This window comes from Gallinula chloropus, assembly GCF_964237585.1.
Source record: "Gallinula chloropus genome assembly, chromosome: 1".
NCBI classification, from domain to species: Eukaryota; Metazoa; Chordata; class Aves; order Gruiformes; family Rallidae; genus Gallinula; species Gallinula chloropus.
This window is the reverse complement of record NC_140085.1, coordinates 199,948,281-199,967,783: the sequence shown is the minus strand read 5'-3', so window position 1 is coordinate 199,967,783 and position 19,503 is coordinate 199,948,281. Positions and strand designations below refer to the sequence as shown.

The window sequence follows — 19,503 nt, the reverse complement described above, 5'->3', positions numbered from 1 at the left end:
TATAGTTGGTGGAGACAGAAACACATCTCGAGAGGGTCACCTACTGTCTCCCAAATAAGATGTTCAAAGTAAATGAGAATTCTTACTCTCTGAAGGGTTCTTGTCACTGGCTGAAGAAAGGGCCAACCAATTAAACGTGACATTTAATGGTGAAATTTAGGTGATAAAAACCTTGTCCTTACACAAAATGAGAGGAAGCCTTTAGTAAATGCTTCATTTCAGCTTTTACATATTTATGAGGATTAATAAGGATTAGCACTGCTTCACATGCCGGGTCAATCAGATAAAAGCTGCCTCTGACACTGACTATCCTGACAGTGAAGCAAGGGCAATGCCCAACCTGGATTAGAGAATCAAGGATGAAGCAATCCAGAGAATATGGATAGCCATATCCAAAGACTCGGCAGGGGCACCATGCTAGATCCCAAGTTTCATAGTTCTGGAGCACGTCCAAAGGTGATCTGCTGACTGCAGTTGAGTGATGCTAGATTAGAACTAATATAAATTGGATTGTTCTTGTGACTTTTGCTCAACATGGGCCTCAGCAAGTTTTAGACGCTTTGCCTGGCACATGTCCAAGGGGAAGAACCATCATAGTGGCAGACTGGGGAGTCCCATAGGTTGTGACACGTAGGGGAGATAGAAAATAATCAAACCATCCCTTCTGTGCCTTGGCATCCACAAAAAGGGCAAACCTGCAGAGCCACAGAAATTCTTCAGACTCAGGTATTCCAGAGGTGATGGTACAGCAGTGCAGCCAAAACTTACCATCTAAGTAGGGAGCACCTTCTGAGAACTTGCTGAAGCTCACACCGTGGGCCATAATGCTGTAGCTCCTTTTGGCTTTGTTGGCAAAAGTAACTAGCACTGTATCTCCCACTTCAGCTTTTATAACAGGGCCTGAAAAAAGAGAGTGAGGGAGGGAATGTATTAGAAGAACTGTCTCTAATATATTTCCATCTAAACAAGAGAGGGCTGACTGGCAACTGCATGCACACAGTTCTGCTCTGGATACAAGTGGATCTGCGTTCAAACATGACCTAATGACAGGAGAGGGAAATATTCACTGTACCAAGTATCCCCAGGTGCTTCATGTTCTCTGACCGCATCTTCTTCTTACTGAACGTTGCATCAGTATACTCCACATAGCAAACTTTCCAGTATTGCCCTCCTATTCTGTCGGTCCCTTGTGTGAAATATATTGCAGATTCACTGTGGAATTAACAAATGGGACTGGGTAAATAACTGGAGGGTCAGGCAGAACCCATCATTTCTCCAGCCACAGGAGAAATGTCAACACCCACCCCCCCACCCCCCCCCAGTTAGTAGCTTATATACACTTTTCTAGCAGGTGAAGGGAGATTATTACTGGTCTGAATTACAGTTATAAATTAGTTAATAAATAGGCATTCTTTGTGCATTAGACTTACAAGTGTCTAACCCAAATTTACTCAGGGAAAAATCTATGTCAGTTTACCCCTACTACCTCAGGGTAAGATCTGTGTACAGTGTGTCTCTAGTCCTGCTTAGCTTTCCTGGGAGATACTGTAATATAATTCATCTTCATCAGTAATATTGGGAGAGGGGGTGGGTGTGAGTGTGTAATCTACCATTATGGCACCTCTGAGATGCACCAATTGCTGCTGGAGGAGTCTTGACGTAGGGTCATTAACTCAGCTGAACTTTGCATACCTCACCAGGGCTCACTTTCTCCATGGACTTAATGGAGCAAGATAAGTGGTTCCAGGAGGCAACCCCAAGCATTGCAGTTACGAATCTAAGTTGCCGACAAAGTTGTTTAAATCCAATGCTCCCTGCCCCTCTCAATTAAAATTAATGACAGGGCAGTACCTAGCCCTGGTGAATCACTGGGGAAGTCTCACTCAGACTGCTGAAATTCAAGCACAGCAGCAGAGGACAAGAAAGCTTACCTGCCAGTGGCATTTAAACCCTGCCCAGTGAATTTATCATAACCGTCAGGTCCATAATTCCAGAGCACTTCTTCAGCAGCGATATAATATCTTCTCTTGTGACTGAGTGGTGAAGGCGAAGACAGGTTTTTTTTGCAGATCTGAACATCATATAGTGCCTCCATGCCACCTGGGAGGAGAAAGAGTCTGGAGACAAGTCCTTGGCCAGCTAAAGAGTCAGCAATATCATGGATATAAATGCACATTTAAAACTCTCTAGGAGCTACACAGGTTGGAAACCATTCCTAGGGTAAATTTCTATTGTTAAAGACTTCATTTGCCTACACTGAGCCAGATACTAGCACCCTTCTCTTACAAGGTGGTACTTTATGCCACAGGTGAAACCTGCTGGTATCAGTAACAATCTTGTTATGGGTTTATTTGCTCCATTCCTTAATCTGGGTGAAGATGGTAGAATGATTTTGGGGGCCAGAGTGTGCAATATGACATCATCTCCCGCGGACTTTCATTGAAATAGAGACTAGTTATTACCACACTGACGTTATTTGCTGCTTGCCAGAATCAAATCTGTTTAGCCAGATGCAAATCAATGAAATCAATGTGTAAGTTCTTAAAAGCAAAAATTATCCCAACTTGTTTCTGATATGATAATTACACATTGCTGTCATAAGACATAGTTTATAATGTGGGCTTTCAGCCTCTTGCACCACCCAAATATCACAGCACCATCGAACCCCTTCACGTAAAGCCTTCTGAAAGCACTGCCAATTTTTATCTGATTTTTGTAAAGGGAAAAGCTGTGAAGTGTTCAGCTGGCATGATTTTTCTTTATGTGCAAGTACTTATCTACAGCAAAAAGTGATAATGAAGGTTCCTGTTATTACTCATCAAAATTTCTGGTTTACATAGAAAGCATGGTGTCAGCACTGGGTCCAGCAAGCCTTCCTCACATGAACTAGACAGCTAAGACATTTGTACTAGCTGAAGATTTGGCCCAACCTGTGTAAGTGTTACTAGTGACTAAACCCATACTCATTATGTTTCTCTGGTGCAATAGTTCCAAGGTGATCAGTTAGTCACAAAAAAGTGTCACATCTTGCTTTTCCTGGAAACACCTCTGAGTTTTCTTTTCCAAGCACAGCAGAGGCTGGAACTTCTGTAAGGATGAGGGAGGGCTAGAGCAGCGTACCTCGTAAGTGCTCATTAACCTGGCAGGTTATCAGCCACCTCCCGGGGTTCCCGGGAGTCATCTCCGCTGTGATGAACGTTGCTGGGAACAGACCGACGACATCTGCCCTCTGGTCTCTGTTAGTGAACGTGTGGCCGTAGAAATACGCGGCGTGGATATCGATCTCACTTCCCATGCCGAACAAGTGCCAGGACATGGGAGCGTCAGCACACATCTCCAAGCCGGGGAGATTGCCGTAAATATAACCATTAATAGCTAAAAACAAAAGTAGGAGACTCTATGAGAGGTGAAAGACAAGTGCCAAGTGCCTCTGGCTCTATTTCTAAGGATGACCCCTCCCTGTCCCAGAAAAGAAACTGTCTGAATAAGACCCTCGCAGGCTCCTTGATGAAGAGTAACATTTTGAACCTCCAGCTTACAGCTCCAGAATTGCCTGAATTCTCTGTGAAAGATTTCTTGGGTGATACCAAGATGTTGCAATGGCCAAGTCATTACCAAAAACGCCTGATAACAAAGTTAACTTGTTCTGCATCTATTTAGCATGTCTGAAATATATTTCATCTTATTTTGAGTCATAAATATGCCATTATATGGCAGGCTTAAGCAATTTAGATTTGAAAATTATATCAGTTAAATCAGTCCAGTCAGCTCTCTCTTCCTCAGCTTCCGTGTCTGACAATGTATCAGGACAGTAGGAGAGTGAGACTCATATTTTTCAAAATATTCTAGCTCCTAGGTGCTGTGGAATAACCAAAATACAGAGAAAGATCTGGATGTAACTTCTTTCACCAGCTCTCAAAATAGCATGAAGTGCTATTGGCTAACGGAACTCTGGAGGGCAGGGGTGGTTGTGCCAGCCAGCCCACCACCTACAAAGCCTTTTGAGAAATGTCAGACTCCTCCAATATATACATCACAGAGAGCTCTGTGACTTACTTTTCTCTTTTCACAGATGGTCAACCAGTCACCAAATGGCTTAAAATAAAATGCTAAACAGCTGGTAGAGCTGTACAGGAAAGCCAAACCTCCTTTCTGTAAGCCAGGGTGTTGTGCCGTGTTTAGGGATAGGCCTTTTACCAGTACAGTACTTCAACATCCTGAGCCATTCCTTGCTGACAAAGGAACAATCAGGAATCATCTCCTGATAAAGGAGAGATGTCACAAGGCACAGAAAATCATACTGAAGTGAAAAGAGCCTGGCAACTGCTGTAGGTCACAATTTGTTCAAGAGTCTTTGCTCACCATGCATTCGGTTGCTGGTCTGGAAACCTTCATCCTCTTTGTCAACTGTGTCTGGTTCTAAGCAGAAGGTGTTTATATTCTCATCGAGGTACCAGCTGAAGTTTTCATCTACAATGCTAAACATCAGGGCAAAAGCGTTAGCAGCACCAGTCCCTTCTATTGAGGTCTCATCTGCAGTTCCTAAATTGCAAACGAAAAGGAAAGTGATAAAAAAAGCCTTGGAGGGGATTGAATTTAAAAGTGGTATTAACTTTGGAGCACTTGAGGCACAGTGCCTTGCCAGTGATCTATAGGGCAGGATGAATCTCACCTAATTTTACTCTTGTAAGACATCTTGACCCCCCTCCAACAGCCTTTCAACAGACAAGTGCCTCCAGAAGGCAGTTCTCCTCTAAGTCAAGCTGATATTTCAGGATCTCTTTAACATAAGCACCAGTACCTGCTAATATCTATGCCCCCATTTTCCCCATCTTTGTCCCACTGCACCCAATTCTGCCCTTAAGAGTTAGTGTCTGTGTGCCTACAGAGGGAGCCAGGTCATGATCCAGCAATAAAACAGTGACTTTTACAATTTTTAACCAGGAATTAAGAAGACACAAGTGATAGGCTACATTTTTGTTCTCTTGAAGCAACTGGTGAACCATATCCTCAGAGCAGCCATCTAAATGTAGCTCACTCTCCACAGACTAACAAGTCTTGACAATCATCTAGGACTGGATATTTAGATTTAGAAAGGTTGAAGGCAGGATAAACATAATCTATTCAGGCTAAATTCAGTGGAGTGACCATTTGAGGAACAACCTGAGTGACAATATTGAGTAATCTCACTAACCATTGTAAGGTTTAGACTTCATCTAATGGTTCAGTCTACCTCTAAACCAATGAAAACCTCCTGTGAGAGGGAGCCTCAGAGCCTTGCTGTCAGTCCTGCAAAGAGCCACCCACTGCCATTGGACAGAGGACTGCTACAGCAGTAGCATCATGCAGGTGTCCACCTTCATGAATTCAAGACCAAACACGCAGATAACCTTGTATTTTGAGCTAGGGTTGTTTTTAATGTGCTGTCTCCTATTTTCATGTATTATCACACAGTTATCATCTCAATTTCGTGTATTCAGGCAGCTCTGCAGGTTTCAAAGACTCTCCAGAAGAACAGAAGTCTGAGACGTTTTCACTGTGTGAGTTAAGCTGGGGGCCAGGCCTACCCTTTCCATGTTGAAGTCTGTTTTCTTCTTCATATATAAAACCTGCTTCACTTACATGTTCTGTATATAAAATCAGAGCTGATTTTGTACCGTGGGAGGTGCTGGAAAGAGGTGGCTGCCTTATACAAGTACCATGGGGGAGAGGGGGTGACAGCTCAGTTGATAGAGGGGAAAGGGCTGGTACATGGTCTCTGACAGCTTCAGCACAACATTAGAAGGCTGTGGCATACATGGGACAGACTGTCACTTCAGCAATTCAGCTCACATCCCCAGATGGCTGTGTTGTGATATACAGCTTGTGAGCAAAAATATATAACCCATATGGGGGGAAAATGACAAAGAACATTGGGCTTTCAAATATGTAAATGCTAATGCTGAAGTCACCCGCCCAGACCTAATTTAATTTCCTGGGCCATGAGTCCTTTACTTGTCCTGAAATGATCCCAGTTTGGAAACATTTATTTCTGGTCTCAGCTGTGACCAGCTGGCCACAGAGCATGCTGCAGTCCCTCCACCAGCCGAGGCAAATCTCTCATGAAGCCAAAGGGGATCAGGAAGGGGGTTGTCCCAGAGCTACAATACCTACCCTGGGATGCTCCTGGAATGGCCCAGCTATTCCTTGCCCCTTTTTATGGGCTATGTAGGGATAGACTCTAGACCACCATGTTTATACCTGTAAGCAAAAATGACTGTTAAGATGCCAAGCTTGGCAGAGGGGCTTGCTTCATCAGTGTTTCTAGCTCAGTACCTTTTTTACAAACCAGCAGTGGCCCAATTAAACCAGATGCAATATCTCTTGGTGTGTCAATGTGAGAATGGTAAATCCAAGTCAAGCAGTTTGAGTCTGCCAAAGTTGGGGAATAATCTTTCCTTACTGGCCATGTGTATGTGTAATTTCCACCAGGAACAACAAAGTCGTCCTCTTTGCTTTTACCGCCGGTTCCATCTGGGTAAAGTGCTCCTAATACATCAAAAGGAAAAAGGAATATTTTAGCCCCCCCTTAACTGTTTTCCTTAAATAAACATGTAATTCCTTCTATTTTAGCACAGATTTATAAAATAGTAACAGAACTCACAAACACAGAATTGCTGAGAAACTGTAAAAAACCTCAGAAGTTCTGAAAAAACTCTTGAAAACTTTGAGATTGAAAATCAATTTGTGACCAGTAGACAAAGCTTTAAAAATGCATTAAAATTCTAATCTTTTTCCCTTGGCTCTTTACTCTCATCAGTCACACATTTTGTGAGCTAACATTTTCTTTCCTCTCACAAGCAAATGATAAGTGTGATGAATGTAGGCAAATCTACACAGTCCTCTGACAAAAATACACATGCACCGTTGGGGACATTCAAAATTAAATTGTGCCTGTTATAACCTTATAGAGAGGAAAACATTCGCTTACTATAACTCCATCCATTCAAACAAGCTAGAACTAGAAGGAAGAAAGGAAGTTGCTTAGGTGACTTACAATTCAGGAAAATAATTCAGGAAAAAAAGACCCACCTAACCTGTTTTGGTACTGGATTTATCCCAGGCGTCGAAGGTTTGTGGCAAAAAGTTTTAAGAGACTAGGCTGTTCCTGGTTTTAGTCATCAGCTGCAATTACTGATGAGTTTATGAGAGGGTGATCTAAAGACCTCTGATGTCAACAGTCAGTACAATAAATACTTGGACAAACTTTGAGCCATGATATTGGCTACTCCAGGGGAAAAGTAGAGGGAAAAGAAAACCAGCTTTTACCTTCAGAGTCCTTGTCATAGAAGACCCCGTGTGGATGCACAGAATATGGGCGGGAAGCAAAGTTTTTTAGATGGACAATAAAGACATCCTCTTCTTCTGCCTTCAGGACTGGCCCAAGGAATCCCAACCAGGCTGCTTTGGGGATCTCTTGGGAGTAGGTGTCATCTGTGAATTGCCTAAAAATAGCCTTTTTGTACACACGTCCTATCCGGTTGGCTCCTCTTGTTGCATATACACTTGCAAACCTAGTGATGGGAAGAAAGACAAATGGCAAAAAGGATCCTTGAAGAGATGATCACAGAACTGGTGCTTGAAGTTCAGATAATTAGTTCCCTGGGACATATCACATAGGTGGTGGAAAAAAAGCTGAGGAGCAAACCTGGTCAGGGCTTGCAGGGTTCCAGCCCCTTTCTGTATGGTAGCAGTCACCCAGGTTTGGTCTTTGCATCATTACTCCAAGTCTTGACTTGAGGACCAGCCATCCAGGCCTTTCTGTACACATTTACCATCTCTCCTTCTTTTGAAGGTTTAAAACCTCACATCTGGAAGCACAGCTGTTTGGAAGGAAAACCCAACTATGCTTTTTTCAAAAGCCATTAGGACCTATTCTAATCAACTAGCTTGAAACCCCAGAAGAGTAGCATGAAATAATTTTTGCATGAAATGCATAATTTCTACATTCCAGAGTTCTATGTTTATAGCAACTTCAAGTGATGGAGAACCCACCATATGATCAGTGGTTGACATATTATAGTTATTAAATACCTGCTCCCTTCAAATCCTGAATTGCATCTGCTGTCTAATATCATCTAGCTCTACAGTCCAACCACTGGTTCCCATCAAGCCTTCCCTCAGATCAAAGAAGGCACATATTATCAAGAGCTTCTCTTCTATGCAGGCACTTGCATAAGTTTTAATTAATTGTCTAAATTGCCTCCTACCTTTCTTCTGAACAAACCACGTACACTGACATTCTTTATGCCACAGATCTTTTCCAAAGCTGTTTTCCAAAAGCTTTCCAGTATTTTGCTGTCTCTTTTGAAGTCTGAAAACAAGAACTTCACACAATAGGCAAGTAATATTCCAGCCAAAGCCAGAGGTGCCAGAGGTCAATGTTTCTTACACAACTGTAGATCAGTTTTGCCCTTTTAACTAAAACATCATACTGGCAACCCATGTTCATCCCGTCTGTTATGATATGAAATCTCTTATGACTTCTCTCCAGGTCACAGCTGACAAGTACAATGCACATTCTTCATTCCTAAACGCCCCCCACAAAAACAGTAGAAATGAACATGTGAGAGAACGAAATCTCCCACACAAAGGAGGTAGAAATGGACCCCCCACAACCAGCAGTGGACTGTATGACCAATTTCACCGTAGTTGACTGCTCCATGAGTTTTTGCATCCTATGAAAACTGTTTGAGCTTTCATGCTTCCTAAAAAACTCACACACACACACAAAAAAAAAGCTCCTCCTAAAGTATTGCTGGCAGAAATATAGCTATTTTAATACTGAGTTTTGGGACTGACCAGTTCACCTGCTTGAACCCGTTTTGCTTAGGTGCTTTTGTGCAGTGCCACAACCTTAAGTGTTGGGCGTGATCTGAGTTGAAAGATATGATTTACTGTAGTTTCTTTACCATAAGATCCACTACTCCCCCTTTTCAAGCCACCTCTTCTTGACACCATAACTCACAATATCCCCCATCTCTGGCCATTACACTTCCATGGACACTGTCTAAACCAGATACCTGAAGTTATCTGGATATAAAAGCCTCCATTTTCATTTGAAAATTGTGCTTTATTGCAAGGCAAGGGCTATTTTAGCACAAATAAAAACATAATCAATGAAACTGCTGTGGCAGAAATGGTTGGCTAGGATGGAGGGGAAGAGATAGAAGCCATTATTCTGTGCTTCTTCACAGAATAATGTATGTCAGATAAAAACACCCCAAAAGCATGGTTAAGGATCGAGTTGCCAAGAAGTCTGGATTGCTAGTGAATTAGCAGGTCTGTGGTAACTGTGTGTGCACAGCAAGACTCAACAAGTCACACTATGCTTACCAAGAAGAAGATACCTTCCAGTGCCTGGGGGTGGAAGAGCTGACACAAGAAACCTTACTACAGCGTAGCAGGTGGTGTCAGTAGTAGTGCAGTGTAAAAGCACATGCTTCTTTACCCCATGGCAATGTATCAATGTGGCTATGCCCCAATTATAAATTGATTTTTAAATGGTTTATAAGAAATTTTGTCTAAAAAAAAATAGGTTGGGTTTGGGTTTTTTTTTTCCTGAAATACTTGTTTTAAGCAATGTCTTTCAACAGATTCTTTTTTTCTATTTTCATCAGCCACCAAATATTTTAAATGAGGTGTTGCAGTGGCACTGTGTTTTCCCCATGATGACAGTGCCCTCATGTCCCTGGCATTCCAGCCAGACAGCATTGCAGACTCATATATAACCTCACACCCCTGGGATACACTGTCTCTCTGTCAGAAGGAGAACTGTACCCCAGAAAAACACACACTTTTTGGCCAGATTTTGTCAAAAGCTTGACATGAGTCACTCCTGTAAATGCCTAGAACAGGGATCCCAAACGCAGTTAGGTACTGAGGTTTAAGAAATCGCCCTGAGAAAAGCCGTATGTTTAGGCACCAGAGACTTCCCAAGGGCCTGAAGCCATGCTGTAGCAACTCTGTTGGCTACATCTGTGCCTGGCTCTTCCTTACAGCTATCTAGGGGGAAGAAAAAAGTCTTTTTAGTGCAAGTTTCTGAAAGGAGATCTATTAAAATCATCCATTCAGAGCTGTAGAGCCCACTGGCTGTGCAGTGGGTGCCAACTGCAGCCAGACACAATGTAGGTGATGCTTTACTATGCAGGGCATCGAGCAATGCAGGAGTCATGGAGCCAAGGGATCACGGCATGAAAGGAGCCACCTGGCCTCTTGGCCCTGGTTAATTACGTGTTGTGTTTAATTGTTGCCCAAATGAAAACAACCAATGAACTCTGGGAGACAAATTCCTACAAGCCACTGAAGCCCTTGTTGTGTTACAGACTCAGGGAATTTCATACCTTCTTTTTCTTCTAGACACATATTCTCCAAAGGGCAGAAGAGTTTCCTACCCAAAAATGCCCTGATATTTGGGAATTTCTTGGAGTGCAGACACTTCAGCTTCATTCCTACTGCCTGGGAAGAGGATAGTCCAACTCTTCTAGCTATTCAGACATGTATTTTTAGCATGTCCTTTCAGTCACTCTCAGCATCCAAGAACAGAGCACACATTCTGTGTGTCCAGGCTTCCCCATTTCGTTCAGGACTTTTGGATGCTCATCTATGCCTTGCAAGTAGCTAGTAGTTTTGTGTCTTTTGACAAATGTTGCTGTGCTGAGCTGTACACTGCAGTACTTAAAATTCTCTACAGAAAGATTGCCCACAGTGGAACTAATGGAAGTGGCTATAGGAAGCTCATAGATAGGATGTGTGGGTGTGAGTGCCTTCTCCTCTGGTCTTCCAGATGTCTGGCTCATGGACATGTGGCCACAATGTGAGGCTGGTACATCTACACAACACTACAGTGCAGCTAATGGATGTGTTGGAGCAAGGTGGCTCAGTGCCACCACAGCTGCTGATCCACCACCTGTGAGACAGTGGGACACAGATGTTTGTTCCCATCCCTCTTCTTTCTTTCAGCAAGAACATCTCAGTGCTCCCTTAAGTATCTGTTGTCAGTGCCATTTGTATCAGCATGACTCCCACCCCATGGTTCTTATCTCCAGAGTCCCTTGGAGATTGTTTCAACTTCAGGATAGGGTCCTGCTGACCTTTGACAACAGTTCTCAAATACCATTCCCTATCTTCATTTGATGACATCTACTTCCTTGGGAAACATCACATTTTCAGTCACTGAGTTAAGCATCCCTTTCAAAGACATCTACTGTTTCATTCTTTCCCACCCAAAGATTATAGAATCATAGAATGTATTGGATTGGAAGGGACCTTTAATGGTCATCTAGTCCAACCACCCCTGCAGTGAGCAGGGATATCTTCACTAGATGAGGCTGCTCAGAGCCCCATCAAGCTTGACCTTGAATATCTCCAGGGATGGAGCCTCCACCACCTCATAGTGACGAACTTTTTCCTAATATTCACCTAAATCTCCTCTTTTCTGGTTTAAAACCATTACCCCTCATCCTGTTGCTACATGCCCTCATGAATAGTTCTTCCCCAGATTTCTTATAGGCATCTTTTGGGTACTGGAAGGCTGCTGTAAGGTCCCCCCAAGCCTTCTCTTCTCTAGGCTGAACAACCCCGACTCTCTCATAGAATCATGGAATGGTCTGGGTTTGAAGAGACCCCAAGGATCATAGAGTTCCAACCCCCCTGCCACCAGCAAGGACACCAACCTCCAGGCCTGGATCTCTCATCCTAATGATGTTCCAGTATGTTATTGCAGCAGTGGCTTGTCCAAATTCTGTAATGATTAAATATGTCCAATTCTCTGAATCTACCTCTGCCTCTTTCTTCCAGAGGTCACAATGTGTCAAATTGTACCAAAATATCTCCTGTCTCTTGTTCCCCTCTTGTCACAAGCAGACAAACCTTCTCTTTGCTTCTTCATGCTCTCCTGCTCACTTCATGCTCCCCTGCTTACTTCAAACCACTTCACCATCCTGGTGCCTTTGTGATATAGTTCCCTGAATCTCTCCCATCCTTTCAGTCTTGTGTGGACACAAGAGCTGCCTTTCTAAATCTGTACTATCTCATTCCAACTCAGCTGTTGGCCTGCAGTTCATGTGCAGCAACTTGTGATGATCAGACAGTCCCACTTCTTGAAGGGCATGGGAACCCTCCATCCCCTGGACCTGTACCTATGCAAACTTCCTAAATATCCTTGGAAATTCTTAAGGTGCACTAAGTCCTTCCTTCATTTCCTCCAGTCAGACCAATCTTGAGGTTACATATAGAGGTACACAGGCTTATGCCATCTGAGGGTAGCACCATGTGTTAGGGTAAGAAGGAGCTATAACTTAGGTAGGATCACAAGTTAAGAGTAATTTCTACACCTATTTCTTTTATCACACAGAAAAAGTATTCTACCAAGGTTTTTACCTTGTTTATGTTGCCTTTGATTGTAAGAAAGCAAGCTAAACCTAACAGAGAGGTACTTACATGAGTTCTATGTCACTGTGGGCAGTAAGAAAAGGAGAGCCAGCTACCTACTGTGCATGACCAAACAGCTACTCAATAGACTGGAGCCAGATCCCTCAGTGGCACATTTTTGAAGCCTGGTGAATTTGTTTGCCACTTTAATCACTAGTGAAAAACTAACACTTCAAATAACTACCAGATGTGGAGTCCCAAATTTTCTCCTGTGGATAATATGCCCAACAGCCAATTTATGCTCCTGGGTGCAACTATAGGTAGATGCAAACTTTCTTTTATTGCCATTGTTCCATTAAAATCCCATTGATTTTACACTGACATCTATTTAATCAACTATCTTTATGATTTTGTCCCTAAAATCTATTAATGGTGAAACCTTCCTTATTCTCTTTGCATACTCTATTTATATCAGGTTTTTTCCTTAAGTGTCCCATTTTTCCTGTGGCTGGAGTAAGCCAGGACAGTGCCCATGGCTCCAGGAAGGCACTGGGTCAGGTATTCTCTTCAGGGTAACCCTCTGACAAATCATGACTCCTATGCTAAGGCCAATGCAAGGTCTGTGCTAGAGGGGTGGCCAGCAGAGGTGGGGGCAGTGGTGCGAAGTCACTTTTGGAGGTGGTGCCCTGTCTACACAACATCAAACAGCAAGGTGAGTTGTGTGTCCTCAACAGAAAGAGACACAATGTCCCCAAACATTGTTTTAGGTCTTTTCTGATCTTTGGAAAACTGAAGAGGTCAGTCAAACCTATACAATCTTAGAGGAAGCTCTGAAGTGTGTCTACAATGGATTCTCTCCTAAGATAAAATAGTGCCTCCACTGAAGCCAATAAGAAAACTCCCCCCCAACTTCATTAGAGCTGGGATTTCACCTTGAATACCCCTTGAATGTCGACCCTTCCCACAATGATCATCTTCACTGATGCAATTGGGTCATTTGGCCACATGATGACTCAGCCATTAGTTTAGCATCTGTGACGACAGTTTCACTGTCATTTATCTGGGTGGGATCTCCTCATAGGTAAATTGCACAAACTGTGTTTAATGCTGTGGTAACAAAAAATACCCGTTAGTGTTGGTGGGTTTGCTGGTTGGCCCAGATAAATGTGGGATTGGTGGCCTAAAGAGATGGGATGAGCTGTTACATCAGGCAAAACTTAATAACATCTACCACCAGAAGAACAAGATGTAAGTATCCATCATAAAAACTAGCACCAAATTAATTTAAAAGAGATTATCAGCCAAACTCTAATCCTGAGGGCTGAGCCACAGTAGGAGGGGAAAGACTGATGTATGTCAAGCCACAACACCTAGGCAGATTTTTCTTTTGAAAGGCCATTGCCCATGTGGCCATCAAAGAGAGCAGGCAATGTCTGAGATCACCCTACTACTGCAGCAAGATTCGTCCCCTAACCAAAATAAAATCTCACTGGGATCTGCAGCATATCCAGCAGCACTGACAGCACCTTGCACCCTGTGTGTCCAGTCCACCACAGTTTAATGATGTCTCTCTCACCGGTTATATCAGGTGTGAGGGGATGCTGAACACCATCCCAGCTCACCTATACTCAGTGGCCATAATTTGTATCTGTCTGTGATTTCCAAAGTCCTGTGCACTTTGGAAAATGTCAGATTAATTCAAGAGTGTCTTGATTTCACTCGTAACACTCCATATTATGAGAATTGGTGAAGCAGCTTGAGGCTTCAAATAGAGAAGACAAATAGCAGAGGTGAGGAGCCTCATTACTCTCTTTACATGAGGAGCATTGATGCCGAGCGAGATACTTGCGCTGTGCAAGCAGCAGGCTGGCCCTTGAGCACTGCAGCAACACAAGGCATATTAAAAATTAGCATCCCAGCAGAATAGTTGTGTTAACACAGGGCAGCGTTTGTGTTAATCAGCTCTGAGGAGAGGCAGCCTTTTCAGCTCACACCCAGGGAGGTGCTGATGCAGCTCCACAGCTCCTGGCTCGGGAGGCAGCTCACTCAGCACCAGAACAGCGGGAGTGGAGCAGTGCAGCTGTGCCCGGTGCCAGAACCTGCTCACCCGATTCCCAACATCCTGCCTCAGACACCGAAGTCTACTCTCTCCTCTCTGCTACTAAGAAAATAAAGTCTGAGGAAGGTGTTATTGACTTTGGCGCAACAACATTGAAAATGATCTCTTAAATCTCACTATCTGATGCAGGTAATGTAACACTTTCCATTACACACTTGCTAATTCAGGTTTTTCATTAAGTAACGAAGAATAAGTGGTTTTGATGATATCTCTGCGGGCTCACTGGAATCAAAGGGAATGCTCCCTTTTGTGCATGCACCAACTCTTTTTAAAGCTGATCGGTCTGTCTGCAACCTCTTTATCTTCACTTCCCTACCAATAGCTCTGGGATGGTGCCCCATCAGATGGGTGCTGCCAGGATGCCTCACAAGGTGAGAAGCGCTAGGCTCAGCGAGCCTGAGCATTGCTGCTTGAGACACAGCTGGCACAAAGATGCACTCCTGTCTCTGCCTAGGAATTGATCCTTAAACTTGGTCTATGGAAGTACATTTTTATAATATCCACAGGAACCAATTAGATGAAAGTTAACCCACCAGTGTACTGCCTTAAATTTACATTAGAGATTATCCTAAAGAGCTAAATAGTCAAAAGAGCTATTACTGGTCCACATGCTTACACAGACACACTGTTACTCCAGGATATTGCACGTTATTCTGGCTCAATTCAGTAGTTTGCAAATGGAGTAAGCTAGTTGCAGGAATCACTTTATCATTCTGCTGTAGAAGCCTCCAATGTAGGGGTCTCATTGCAAACCACTCCCCAGCTTTGAATGTGTTTGAATGTCCACCTTAAAATCCCAATTACATTTCTTCTGTCAGTAAATCCTGTGGAATTAACTTTCTGCAATTATTGCATTACAGCAATGACTGAAGATGTAAGCAATCATCACTCCCGTTTGTGACATGTAAAAGGCATCACACTTATGTCACTTTAAAGTAAATGTGCCACTTGATGTTCAGGAGACACAAAGTGCAGACAACCTTCAATGTATGATTTACAGAACAGTTCCCAAGTGCCTGTGGTATGTGGGTGGATTTACAGGTACCTGCCCTTCACTATTTTTAGCGGAAGAACTTCTAGTTTAGGGAGTGGGGGAAGTTGCCCTCTACTGAAAACAAATAGGGAAGTGAGAAATTCAAGTCTTTAACACAACTGAAGAAAAACCTTTCCAGCAAAGCCTGTTTTAATGGGCTGGGAACAAATTATTACCCTGAATTTTACCTATAAAGGTAACACCTACTGACTTGGATGCTCTCTGTGACCTCTGGTTGTTAAGAGCACAAGGATGAGTTTGTGTTGAAAAAGAAAACTCTTCACTCCTGCTTGTGGCAAAATAATTTCCTTTATGAAATCTAACTGAGAGTGATTCAGAAATTATCAGATGTTAGAGAACAGTCTAGCATTGCTTGGGATTTCTTCAAAAGCCAAAAAGGGCATTTCCATTTCTAACTCCTGGGACACACCATCCCAGTGTGCCTCCAGACCTGGTATAGACACCAGGACCTTCTCACTCACAGGTCCCACCCCAACCCCAAGCCTATACTCAGAGGAAGGACCCCCAAACTATCTGTAGGATATCAAAGATATCAATGGGATCTTAAAAATATTCCCATGCATGTTTGAAGCCCAGTCTGTAGAGAGGAACCAGGGGTCTGTCTGTGCCATCCCCACTCAATGTCCAGACCAGCTCTCCTGGTGTGTGAAGGACACACAGACAACTCCAGCAGTGCAGGTATGAGAACAGACACCCATTTTCCACCTGCCAAGGCACAATTTATCACAGTGCTGACCTACACACTCCAGTCTCAGCACGAGTGATCAACGGGACTTCAGAGTGACCATTCACCTTCATATGTTCAAGCACTTATCTAGTCTAAATTCCACAGTTGCACACATTGGTGGGGTATATGGACCCCTCACTTGTATCTCACTTGTAGATACTATACACAACTGAATTCTAAAATGCCATACCAAGCCCCCCAACTTTTATCATCTTACAGGAAGAAAACACAATCTTTTGCCAGTTAAACAGACTTCTAAGTCTTATTGCAAAGAGCTGTGCCTGATCACAGCAGAGTTGCAATTTGCCTTCGGACAACAAGTCCCAGAAATACCCTCATCTCCATGAAACACACATAAAGGATTGTGAACCCACCACCTGAGACTTTTTTTGAGAAATATCAGTTCCTTAAAATCACTTTCAAATACACACTATCACCTTGTTTACTCAACCACAACAGAAAAGAAGTCAACCAAAGTCTACTCCTGCCTTTAAGCTGAAATCCTGCCTATGACAACATATTTGGAAGAAAAACAAGAAAAAGGCCATCTTCAGACATTTACAGCAACACCAACCATGTTAGTCAATTTTCTTTGTAGCTGCTGACACATCTCCAGTTGAACAGAGACCCCAGTGACTTACTTGTCCTCTAAGAGGTTTTGTCCTGTGATCAGGTTTTTCCCAGATGGTGCATAGTCCCAGTTCTCTTCCACAATCCCCAGGTAGTAAGTTCTGGTCTTTGCTTCCAGCACTGCAAACAGCCAGAGGAACCCAAGAACTCGAAGGCAGCCACCATGCTGCACAGGAGGCATTTGTAGTTGTGATTGCGAGGCTGGCAGCGGGCAGGCAGCAGCAGGATGCACCACAGAGAGCTCACCCCTCCCTCCTGGCTCTAGACAAGTTATAAATAAGGAACGGACAGAGCAAAGCTCCTCCTTTTCCTCAGGTTAGGACTGGGATAGGTAGAGAGCCCAGCTATGCAGAGCAGGGCTAGGGAGGAGGTTGCTGTCATGGCAGGACCTTTGCCAATCCTTCGGTGAATACGTAAATTGCTCACTTACCTGTTCAGGCTAGAGCCAGTTGGTGTTTTCTGGAAGTTTGGATGCTTTTTTGTCCTCCTTTTTACAGACTAGGCAGGATGGTACATTGGGGCAGGGTTTTTTTTGTGGTTTTTGCCATCCCTGTCAAATTTTCTTTTTTCAGGCTCTTCTGTCATGTATGAGATTTCTAAATGTAGCATCTGGCTGCCTTCATTGCTACTTGTTTGGGTTTTTTTAATGACATGACACCAGATTACAATCCAGTATTATCAGTGAAAAAGAATATGCCAGTACCTCTCCAATTTTTAGGGGTTTTGGACCCATTTATTGATTGCAAGTGATCTGAATATATATATATTTAAAAATATATATATATAATTATATATATAAATAAAAATATATATAAATTTTATATATAATATATTATATAATAATATATAATAAATATATATAAATAATAATATATATATAAATAATCTATATTCAGTTTTAGAGATCCCTAAATTAAGCCCATTTTAACAAACATTTCTGGAAATTAGAGCCCTGGCAAAGTCTTTCTATTTGGACACCTAAGAATTGAGACACATGGTGATCACCTTTTATTAACCTTGTAATTAACATGCCCACGTAGCTCTCTAGAAAATCAGTCCCTCCCTTTATAGCTTAACTTCCTCCAAGAGGACATCTCTTGGCAAAACAAAATGTAAACTTATAGAAATATAAATTGGTAGGATATTCTAAACCATTAAGGCAACATCCCTTGGGTGGCAAAATCATACTGGAAAATCACAGTGTGCTCTTACTCATTTTTAACCGACTAAAGACATGAAAAAGTTGCAGTTCTGGAAGGCAGCGTTACACTGCCAGGTTTAGCAGTTGTGAAATTCCCCTTTCAGTTCCAGAACCATTTGCAGTGGAAGCTACTGGTTTCTCACAGTGAGGAGTTTAAGTGGCTTCTCAAATGAGTTTGGTAGCCACAGGTTTGACTTCATCAGTGATGAAGCTCATCGATGTGAATGTCTCTTATGTGGCAGTGGTGTGAGGTTCACCCTCTGGCATGTGACAGCAACAGCTACACGTCCAGTCAGCTGTCCTGAACACCTCTCTCCATCACTGGTGTGCTGGTGGCTCCAAAGTCAAACACAGAATTCAAGAGGAAGGTGAGGTTCACAGCAGCCCAGTCTCTGGCCACCTGGACAATGGTGAGACTCACCTAAATTCAGGCACAAGGGACATGAAATATCTTAGTAAAGAAGCTTTCAGTTTCTTTAGGCTCTGCATTGCATGTCTTTAGCTGTGAGGACTGAAAGCCCTGTATAAATGGGTGAGGATATAGTCTGACAAGTGCAAATGGTCTTAACACATCTTAACACAGGTGTAAAAGCAAGAGCCCCTCAGCTGCAAGTTGCCCTCTGATACATGCTGATGTTGGGTATCTTAAGCCAGTTAATCGATGAACAGTGAGAAGGGGGAGATGTGATAGGACAATGCAGCTGTTATACAAGCAGAGAACCCGATCCTCAGAAGCGTCACCCACAAATTTCCTGATAACCTTGAAGAACTTGCTCATCTCTTCATTCTTCTGCTGCAAACCACACGCTGCCCAGCCTCTTGTCATGTCAGGTCAATCCATGTCCTCTCTTCCAAAATGCCAGTACCTAAAAATCATCTTCCTTTTCCACTGCTTTGTTGTGTCACTCAGTTTCTCAAATGATGCCAACTAATGGGGCTGTGATTCTAAAAGGCATAATTAGAAAGCAAAAGACAAGACAATGACTGAGGAAGAGGCAGAGGCTTTGCCAGTGGCTGGCATAGCTATCAAACACCCAGCTGTGGTGGGACCAACAGGCCAGCTGGTGGGCTGTGACTGTGAGCTTCATCTCCTGTCCCTCAGGCACCTGAGTTTCCAGAACTGGGTGTCTGTTGTGCAGATGTTCATTGTTATGACACACGAAATAAGAAATATATTTATTTAGGAAGTAAGTGCACTCTGAATGAGATTGTGTAGTGCTCAGTTGCTTAAATCAGCCATTTGCATGGCATTAGACATGTTCAAAGGCCAGGTACAGTTTTGCTATAAGCTTCTGTGCTTTTTTATAATTAAATTCTGTTATATGTTTATCATAAATATATATATATATATGTGGACTCGT

At 42.9% G+C, this 19,503-nt stretch overlaps 1 protein-coding gene across 1 annotated transcript in view; it reads right to left on the bottom strand.

Moving 5' to 3' along the window:
* HEPHL1 (hephaestin like 1) overlaps nt 1-17,122 on the bottom strand; it is a gene marked incomplete at both ends in the record, with an annotated part of 32,588 nt that extends 15,466 nt beyond the window's left edge. The window contains 8 exons of the mRNA XM_084260071.1: nt 769-900; nt 1,073-1,212; nt 1,932-2,100; nt 3,121-3,375; nt 4,363-4,542; nt 6,316-6,528; nt 7,309-7,553; nt 16,953-17,122. Coding sequence (XP_084116197.1) covers nt 769-900; nt 1,073-1,212; nt 1,932-2,100; nt 3,121-3,375; nt 4,363-4,542; nt 6,316-6,528; nt 7,309-7,553; nt 16,953-17,122 — 1,504 coding nt within the window. The remainder of the gene's footprint in view (nt 1-768; nt 901-1,072; nt 1,213-1,931; nt 2,101-3,120; nt 3,376-4,362; nt 4,543-6,315; nt 6,529-7,308; nt 7,554-16,952) is intronic.
* Nucleotides 17,123-19,503: the final 2,381 nt, after the last annotated feature.